The 9,890-nt window shown below is 35.5% G+C and overlaps 1 protein-coding gene across 3 annotated transcripts in view; it reads right to left on the bottom strand.

Annotated features, from left to right (window-relative positions):
• ANO3 (anoctamin 3) overlaps nt 1-9,890 on the bottom strand; it is a 111,159-nt gene continuing 101,269 nt past the window's right edge. For all 3 annotated transcript variants that reach the window (XM_079310090.1, XM_079310091.1, XM_079310092.1), the window contains 8 exons: nt 9,439-9,496; nt 8,520-8,617; nt 6,968-7,113; nt 6,709-6,861; nt 6,015-6,162; nt 4,733-4,813; nt 3,794-3,899; nt 1-3,232 (listed from right to left, as the gene is read on the bottom strand). In XM_079310090.1, coding sequence (XP_079166216.1) covers nt 3,050-3,232; nt 3,794-3,899; nt 4,733-4,813; nt 6,015-6,162; nt 6,709-6,861; nt 6,968-7,113; nt 8,520-8,617; nt 9,439-9,496 — 973 coding nt within the window. In that variant the 3' untranslated portion in view covers nt 1-3,049. The remainder of the gene's footprint in view (nt 3,233-3,793; nt 3,900-4,732; nt 4,814-6,014; nt 6,163-6,708; nt 6,862-6,967; nt 7,114-8,519; nt 8,618-9,438; nt 9,497-9,890) is intronic.

The following is a 9,890-nucleotide window of genomic DNA, read 5'->3' as shown; positions in this document are numbered from 1 at the left end:
TTGGGATGGCAAATAAAACTTTTTTTATTCACCAAAGTTCAGATCTCACACATTAGGCACAAATTTAGAATAAAAAGTCGTAAGAAATGAGGTGTATATAATGTATCTGGACTTTGTGCCATTTCTGAAATGGAAATTTCTTTTGTCTGAACCCAGATGCATAATTTGGTTAAGAATAAGTAACACATTTTGAACAAATATTTTCAGTATAAAAAATCTAGTTGCCCATGCAGTCTAAGGGCGCATGCATAGAGTACAGTTTTCAGAGATTAGATCTGCAATGATCTAAAGCATTTTTGCACAAATTTAGGTTCTAAAGCTTTGTCAAATTTCACAAATGCAGCCTGCATGCACAGTCTAGTCATACTAGTCATTTCTTTGAAAAGACAATATTTAGAATATGAAAAGATCATTCACCATTCAAAAATACATTATTCCTGAGGACAGTGTGTGCCTTGTTCTTTAGGAAAATAACGTGCAGTCCATGAAAACAGCATACTAAGCAAAGTCCAGCAAAAAGGTTTCTCAGCTTAAGCAAATTTTTACACATTGCTGATGCCCTCCAAAAGCAAAGGACAGGCAGAGTGTTTCTTCAAACTTCTTGTGCTTTTCCAGTGCATAAAATGCACCCTGTCAGATCTACAGACTCACCTTTCATATGCTTCTATATTCCAGTGCTGAAAAAATTCATAATACATATATATAAACATCAAATACAAAAGATTTTTTAATGTAGCTTTTCAAATCCAATTGGAATTTGCCTAGGTATGCATTGACACGTGTCAATATCAACAGCAGAAAGAAGAAAGTATAAAATAGTAATTCTGATTTTTGCTTGATTTTACCCTGTATCTTTATAACTTGGGCCAGCAAAGACATTTTGTTTTTAGAGAAAATATTAAAAAGAGCTCATCTGTGAACTTCTGAAGAATTGAAATATTATCACTAGGTGGCACAGAAACAAAAACTGTGACACAGGGCTAATGCTGTCAAACAGTGTTTGGCAATCCATAGAATGAGAGACAATAACTTAAATCAAACCTTGTGAGTCTATTAGCACTGAGGGGAGTGCAGTAATTTTCTGCCTGATATTGACTCCTGAGGAACTCAGTGCACAACCAGAATATGGAGGAATAAAACAGCCTTTCCAAAATACGGCAAGCTGAGTTCCACCAGCCCTTCATCACAGAATAAATGGGTAATGTATATGATTGGACCAGACCTCCAAATTTCTTCCTTCCTTTCAAGCAGTACTATAGATACTGCCACAAGTGCCTTGTCTGGTAACACAGAGAAAATTAACCAAGAAATCTCATGAATGTGGTGAAATAACTGAATGTCTTAAAAATCTGGTGCTATTTATCCACTTTGATGGGCTCTTGACTCTTGAAATTAATTTCAATGAAATAAAATACAACTAGTGTGTTAATAAATGTAATTGAATAATGAAATCACACTTTTTAATTCAACAGGATAGTGTAAATAGCAAAAATTCAGGTATTTTCATAACTGTCAGCAGTGATTTTGAGGCAGCTTTATCTCTAAAAATAATGTCAAAATTTGTAACTTTGTAGTTACTGTGCTTTGCTGACTCTGTTTTTTATATTTTTCTCATCCAATATAGAGAGGCATTATTTATAATTGTACAGGAGAAACAGAACAACTGTAACTCTGTTTATCTACTCCTTTCCCTGCCAGGTGTCCCTTCAAACTAGTTTGAACATTAAGTACTTGTATTATGAAACATTTTTAACAGACAATTTCATCACCAAAATGTGACTATTAACCACAAGCAATGCTGCAGTATGCTGCTTGCACATAAAAACTGAAATTTGATACTTCAAAGGACATCTACTTTTTTAGTGATTTTATCAAAAAATCTCCCCCAAGTGTAAGAAGGCAAAGTACTACTGCAACAACTACTACTAAATCTAAGAATAACCAGCTTGTGTGTATGCACTTATTTACAATCTGTATACATATTTGCCTGTATCCAGCTCCAGTGTTATGACATATTTAGGCCAATAAAAAAGTGTACATTAATGCAACATTTACTATTACAATAAGAAGAACATTGTTACAAATTGCTCTTCTTCTCCTTCCCTGAACAAGCAAGCCACAATGTTGTAGGCATGTCTCATATTTATCTGCAGAAGCTTGCATACTATAAAGATAAAATTGTATTTTGAAGAGAAAGTCATTTGCACTGCATGGGAGTTTTTCAAGTTAGCATTCTGTGAAGTCATGGAGTCATTGCCCAGACAGATCAAGAGGAACAGTAACACAGCATGAAAATGACATTCTTCCATCCTGGAAGTGTGTGGAGATGCCCTTTCCACACACAACAGGGGAAGGACAACTCAACAGCTGTGTAATTTTCAAACAGAAAATTACATTGGCTTAGTGTTGCTGTTTTCTTTCTGAATTTGGACTTTTTGGTTTTCAACTAGATGGATAAATTAATGATACTGATGTGCAAATCTTAAACTGCATAGTATATATTTAGCAGCCACAGACCCCTTTTGTAGGGTAGGACCACATCCACAATCTCAACAAGAGACCTGACAAAACAGTAAGCCTGAAAGATCAAGTCATGGCCACAAAGGCAACAACTTCTCTTTTTTAGAGGCATTAACAAATGCAGCTGAGCAATCAGAAGCTGTAAAAGTGGTCAATATCATGTAAAACTGGTTTTAGTCATGCCCTTACTCTATAGGTTCACATGTAATTTTCTGTTTTTGTCATGCTTATAGTATCTTCATAAACAGCATGAAAATCCATGCCTTTTTTTAAAACAGTGTCCAGATTTTCAATCTGTCTGAACATTTCTCAATGCCAGTAGTCACTGGAGCTCACCACAGTTACAGGTAAGGCTGTTCATTGCCATCATTGGAAACACCCAATTTTCAGTGCTCACCAAAGTCTGCAACTGCACTGCCTAAGGGACACACAGACACCACCACCAAACCCCAACTGACTCCAGACTGGCTTAATTTTGTAACTTCACTCTCCAGCTTCAAATGGTGTTTTCACTGTAGCATGGCAGTGACTAAGGCCACTCATGGTGATACTGTTTCCCATTCTTTTTCCTTTCTCTTTGCAAATGTTCCAGCTCAGCCTCATACATCATTTCCTGGACTAAATATTTCTCTCTTCTCATTCTGTCACACAAGTCTTTGGGTATGTCTGGAATCAGGTAGGCAATGAAAGACTTTATTCCAAAAACAAGGTGCTGAAAAGAAAAAACAAAAATAATTGCTTAACATATCAATAAATATTCCTTTGTGGGACTACATTTTAGAGCCTAAAAGTCTATGTATGGCAAAACTGGAACTGAGATTCAAGCAATCTTTGTTCAGGGCTTACAAAGGAAACAGGTAATCAGACTCCTGGGTAGCATGCAATATGTTCTTCATATGTTTCTACTTTTATATTAGTCTAGAATCATGTATCATTTTCCTGACAAAGATTCTATCTTGCAATAACTGTGCCTAATACAGACAAAACTTGCATTTCTTCTTTTTCAGTAAAACAGGGAAGATTGGGCAGGGAACCAACACGATGGATAAGATGACTATAAAGGAAATAGGATTTTAGAGGGGCTCTACACTAAGTGCATGCTCTGTCAATTCTGTTTGAAGCAGCTGACACACAACAGCTGGGGGAAGACAATGTTTTTTCTCTCTCTTGAACAAACAATTGATTAATATGACAATTTACTCATAAGAGTACAGTAAGAAATCAAGCCAGACTTTTAAGAGGTAGAAAGGAATGGTTCCCTTCCATGACTAACCTCAAACACTATTATGAAGGCCAGCCTTGCTGCCAGGACATGCCAGAACTGCAAAGTGAATTCATAGGGAGTTGAACTCCATGGGGGAGCTCTGTAGTCTCTATACCTGCAAAGCAAAGAGAAACTCAGCAAGTGACCTGTGCTCAAAAACCCAGACACGGTCAAGTGGTCTCTAATCATCCCAGATCTGGCTAAAAGGAGAGAAATTAAAGTGAAAGTAGACTTCAAGAGGAATTAAACAAAGGGAGAGCAACTGCCCAGAATATAGGCTATTAAATAAAGCTGTTTATGAGAAAGCACTTTTTGCTTCCAAAAATGCAGAACAGTTTATTTTATTGTTACAAAGCTGGAGTGCTACGGGTGTTGATTCTAAACTGGTTCTTGTCTTTGCTTACAAGCTTTTGAGATTCTCCAGACAAAGCTTGCTTAAATGAAATATGATTCCAGTTTAAACTAACACCCACTGCAAAACTAAGTCCAAAAACAGGAGTGCACTCATGTCATATTTCATTTTTATGCTGCATTTCTTGTATTCATCTTGCATAGCTGTTTGCAGTCTCAGCCTGGGTTAGAGAGGTAACAAAAACTTCAATTCTGTATTTTAATTAATTGACTTCAGAATGCTTAACAGCATTGAAATGTGGATTTTTACCCTTTGTGGCAGCTGGTAAAACTTTTAAATTAAATAATTCATAGAGACATGAGAGATAATTGCTTGCAAGATTCCTGCAAAAGCTTCAAACACAGATTTCCAATGTTAGTAGTATATTCTACCACACTCTGCACCCGAGGCTTCTGTGCTGAACAAACATGAACTCCAAGGCTTTTAAGGGCAAACAAGAAATGCCAGCAATTGAAGCTCTGCATTTAAGCACTGCCAGCAATCTACTGTCTGCATTTGGTCTGTGCCTGTGCTACAGTAAGAGCACTGAAACATACCGACAGTATCCCGAGTATCCCATCCCAAGTTCACTCAAATCAAACACTGATAAACTGCTGTTAACATATCCTTTTAAGCATCTGAAAGAAAAAGACACACAGGCAGCACTTTCTGAATAAAGGGTTATGCAATAAACATCCTGTATGTAAACATATTCTGCTATCAGATACTGTGAGCATGATACTTTAATCAGGATAAAACAATTCTAAAATGTCATGCAGAGAAGCAAAGTTCATTGGAAAAAAAAGACTAACATCTGTTTCAGGTATAGCACTTAAAAGTCTATAGTTTAAAAGTCTATTTTCAGCACTTTTTATAGTTTTGCTTCTTATCTGCTGGGAGAGCTAAACCAAAGATTGTTGCTACAGTGCTTTTAATTACTGATCTTTGAAAAAATGGATGGAAAGGCAGAGAGCAGAACAATTTAACACAGAATCAGATTCTTGCAGAATCCGCCACCAACAATGCAGCATATACAAAAAAAATAGCAGGATTTCTGAGTTTTCACCAACAGCAAAATGAACAGTGCATATATACCAAACAGCTATATTAAAGCAAAAAATATTATTACTATCAATTACAGAAATCATATAACTATATTGATCTATGACTGCAGGAGTGAATTTTAGCTGTTGCTTGAAAACCACAGACATGTAAAGCAACCTATCCTCGATGAAATTTTTCTTGCAACTTAAACACAATTGAAAGTCAAAAGAGATTTAAGAAGAGATGCATGAGGAATCCTTTTATAATCTGGATCTTCAGGTTTGCTGTAATACCTCAAATCACTACTAGCAAAAAAAAAAAAATAGAATTACATAGTTCTGTCTTAAATGGGTAGTGTGCATCAAGCACTAACATTTTTTCTGATATTGTCTCTTTTCATCCTTTCCCATCTCATTATTTTTGCCCTTAAACTCTCTTTTCCTGTGACAGCTCAGGAAGAGTAAACCTCCATTTTTGGGAGCATATATATGTGCTTGGGAATGTACTGGGAGAAGACAGTAAAAACCTACTGCAGAGAAGAAGAAAAGCTTATCTAGAAAAGATCTGAAAATTGATGCAATGTGCAATTTGTTTTCTTTGCATTCAGAAGGGAAAACATGATTTTCCACTTAGATAACTAGCTACTTTGCAAACTCTTTGGAATGGCACTTCACATCTGTGAAGGTTTGCACAGATGTAAAAGAAATTTATCTGGTATTTGTTATCACAGAAATACAGTCATCAATTGTGCTTCTACTGAAAAATACATGTATATATAAAGAATATCCTAATTACTTTTCTTGTCTGTACCCTTGATCTGTACAAGGACCATATTTGTATGCATAGACAAAACGTGGAATGTAATCAGAAGTAATGGCAATAACAAAGGCATTGGTGATGACAGCCAGAACTCCAATTCCTTCCAGAATTCCATACCAAATACCTAGGAACAAGAGAAATGCCAACAAAGTCAGTTTTTAATAGTCATATTAAGTCATATAAAGTCATACTAGTGATAATAAAGTCATTACTAGTCACACAGTTTTCCTTTCTTATTGAGAATGAGTAATGAGACAGAAAAACCAGTCAAGATTAAACCATACCCCACATTCTGGCCACCACCCCAATGAAATCTGACAATAGGGCACACCCTGATGAGAAGACACAGCTAAGCAACAAAGGCATAACCATAGCTTTTTGTTATGAAGGCCAAATAGGAGATTCTGGAAAGATATTTCTTATTTAATTAAATTTAAATTAAAATTTAATTCAGTCCTTTAACTTGCTTTCTAAAGTTTAGACCATAAATCAGAAGCCTGAAATATTTTTAGCCTGTTTTCAAAATTCAAATATTATGATTCCTTACTGTAAATGGAAAACAAACTGGAGGAATCCTCTTAGCAAAGCAACTAACCATCCTTTTGCTGCCCAAAAGGCAAGCTGCCACTGAAATCTGACACATTGGGTACTTCAGGGGTTAACTTCTCACCTATATCTGTGGCTCTTGCAGGCATGGGTCTCCTCCACTGAGTGACAAACTTGTAGGCATCCAGCCTGATCTCTATGATGTTGTTGAGCAGTGCCAGGAGAGGTGCCAGGGGGAAGGCAGCAACAAAGATGGTGGTAAAGCCAAACTGTAAAACTAGACAGGCATTTCCATGGTTAGAAACTGGAAATTCAAAAAGGCTTTTAGTGTGCAACACAGTCCTACTTCCTGAAAAAAACCAACAGCTCCCAGGTTTGCTCACCCATCTCTAAATATTCATCCATTAAGCCATGGAGATTCATGGGTTGCAGATTCCAATCTTTTTCCCACTGAGGAAGAGAAATTTTATTCTCCACTGATTGCCCTCTTCTCTTCATCTTGCGTCGTGACCACCAGTTCTGTAATAAACTTTATTAGAAAAACAGAGTATTAAATGCTATCTGCTCAGAGATTTAAAACATGTTCTGGTACTGTTTTGAAATAAGTGGGCTTATTTTGAACAGCACCTGGATGATTACTTAGGTATTTGATGAAAAATTTTACAATACCATCTTAGATACAATGCAAAGAACTTATAAAAGATCTCAAAATTCTGCATTATAATTTTAATAATGTCTTTAATGTAGTATTTTCATCATTGTACAAATAACCTTTTCAGAATATGGAACATGCTTGCATAGAGTTTGTTTTTGGTAGGATTTCCATGAATGACTAAAAAAAAAAGAGAACAAGAAAAAAAGAATCATGCATAGCAAGAGCACTAAAATTAAATAATGCTTTATCTTCAACCCTGTAAAAGACAAACCAAGTCAGTGGAACTCAGTAAGAACACCATACTAAAATAAACTGTATAGCAGAATACATATATTTTTGAACAAACCTAAAAATCTAGATGCCCTACAGAATATTTATTTTCTTAAAGCAGGAAAAAGCATTTAAAAAGCTGTTGCTAAATGCTGAAGTATTTATTCTTCATATTCTTCATAAAGCTGAGCAGAGATCTTTTCACACACAGTAGTCATAAATATTAAGGAGATAGTAATTTAAATGAAAAAATATTATCCAGCACCAACTAAAGACTACTATTTGTTTCTAGATATTATGAGAAAGAGACAAAAGATGGGAAATAACTTTCTTGTAAGTATTTTTATTAAAAGGCTGCTCTTTTTTCTCAAGCTAATTTATTGTTTGGCTCTTTATCTTTCTTGTTACTGAAAGACAAATGTTCCCTATGCTGGAAACAATGGTTTTATCAAAACAAAATATTTCTTTCTGTAACAGAATATAAGCATGTTCTAAAATAAATTTTAGACAAATTTAACATCCTGCTTGGCTGAGAAGACAGGAAGCCAGGCAGTTCAAGTAGGTTTCTCAGTTTCAAAACTTCTCATTGCACAAGATGCAGCACACAGTCCCTCATGTGCAGAACAATTGCAATTGCATGCTATGAGCAAAATCCTGTCTAACATATTTTCAAGGTTGAGACTTCAATTAGATCAATATTTGAGGATCAACATTTTATTGGAAACATATTCTTACAGATTCCAAAGAAGTGTAAGACTCAGCTCATTAGTCATTTCAGAGGCTGACCAGCTCTGTATTATGGAAAATGACAGCATAATAAACAATTCAGATGCTTAACATATCCTGAGAAGGTTTATCTTAGAGCAGAAATTAATGCTTTCCTTGGGAATAAAGTGGCAATACGTGAGGTGCAACGAGTGAAAACATTCCCCAAACCATTTCTCCCCATCACTGCATCATGCTAACATGCATTTACAACCTTTAAAATGAACTTTAACATCTGAACTTACGGATAGCCTAGTTCCATGAAGTTGTTCCACATTTGTTTTAAAACCATAATAACTCCCATTTGTAAGCACAGATCTATCAAACAGCCACTGGGATGACACTGAAATGAAGTGGAAGAGATCAATAGTTAAAATCAGAGAATTTCTTTATTTGTATCTCTTCAGTCTGTAAATAAAAAATATTATGTGTTGAAGAACACTAATCTCCATCAGCAGAAACATTAAAAGAAATGTTAACAAATAAATATTAATAGACTTCAGCTGAGCAACCTTTAGACATATTGCTAGATATTAGATCACTTTGCCAAATTTAAAGGTATGTCTGCTAGATATATGATAAAGCATATAGACCATTTCACTTAGACCAACAAGTACTTACTCATTTGCAAAAAATTATTTAATTTTCAATAATCTGTATCTAAAGAGAAATCAACTAGGAGAATTTCTGGTACTAGTATGTTAGCTTTATAAATATATGTGTACTGCCATATTAAAATGTTAAGTAATTACAGAACCATTTTTTCAATTAATGGACTATGAAGTTATGGTATTTTACTTTGTGGCTTTCAAGTTTCAACAGAAGAAATCTGTTTTTCAGAGAAAAGAGGAAACCTCAGCATACTGGTGAGTTGCAATTCTAAGTATCGGGAGATTCCAGTCTTGTAGGACTCACAGTGCTTGTGAGGTCAGGAATTATTAATGATGGCTTTTCCCAAAGCCAGAGGCAGAAAGAACTTGTGTGTCTTGGGCTCAGCACACTGGAGAGCACAGAAGGAAAAACCCATCTCCTCTATCCTATCCTTTGCTATGAATGAGAGTTTAGTATTTGCTGTACTTGTAATAATAAAATCTTTAAACTGGGCTTCAGTCATTTCCTTTTACTCATGAAAATACCACAGGAACACAGAACAGGATTGTTTACCTCTTCCAGCCTCCATCTGTTAAAAAGCTTGTTGTACTTTCCTGGGCGGCCTGCAAACCTGGAAAATAAGATTTCTGTTTCTCAGTGGACATTCCAGGAACAACACCCTGTATCAGCAGCTGTTTCATAACATCCACAGAGTTCAGGAAATATCAACAGAATAAATCACACAGGCTTAAATCTGGTGTCTGCAGCATATGGAAGTTTCAGAATGCAAAGACCGTAATTTTGCAAGTGATCCTAAACTTTTATTATGTCCTGAATAAAAATCAGAGATTTTAGATTTTAGATATTCAAACCCTAATCTTGTAAGATAAGCAAGCCATTACAATTAATAGGAATTAACTGCAGCACAGGGATATGCTTGCCCATGTGAAGTGCACATTTGATTTTTAAACAAATCCCAGTTCTTGACAATCTCAAAGGAAGTTATAAAGGAGAGAAAGAAACCC

This window comes from Erithacus rubecula (genome assembly GCF_903797595.1).
Source record: "Erithacus rubecula genome assembly, chromosome: 6".
In the NCBI taxonomy this organism is placed as follows: domain Eukaryota; kingdom Metazoa; phylum Chordata; class Aves; order Passeriformes; family Muscicapidae; genus Erithacus; species Erithacus rubecula.
Note: the sequence above shows the minus strand (reverse complement) of the source record. Positions and strands in the feature narration are given on the sequence as shown.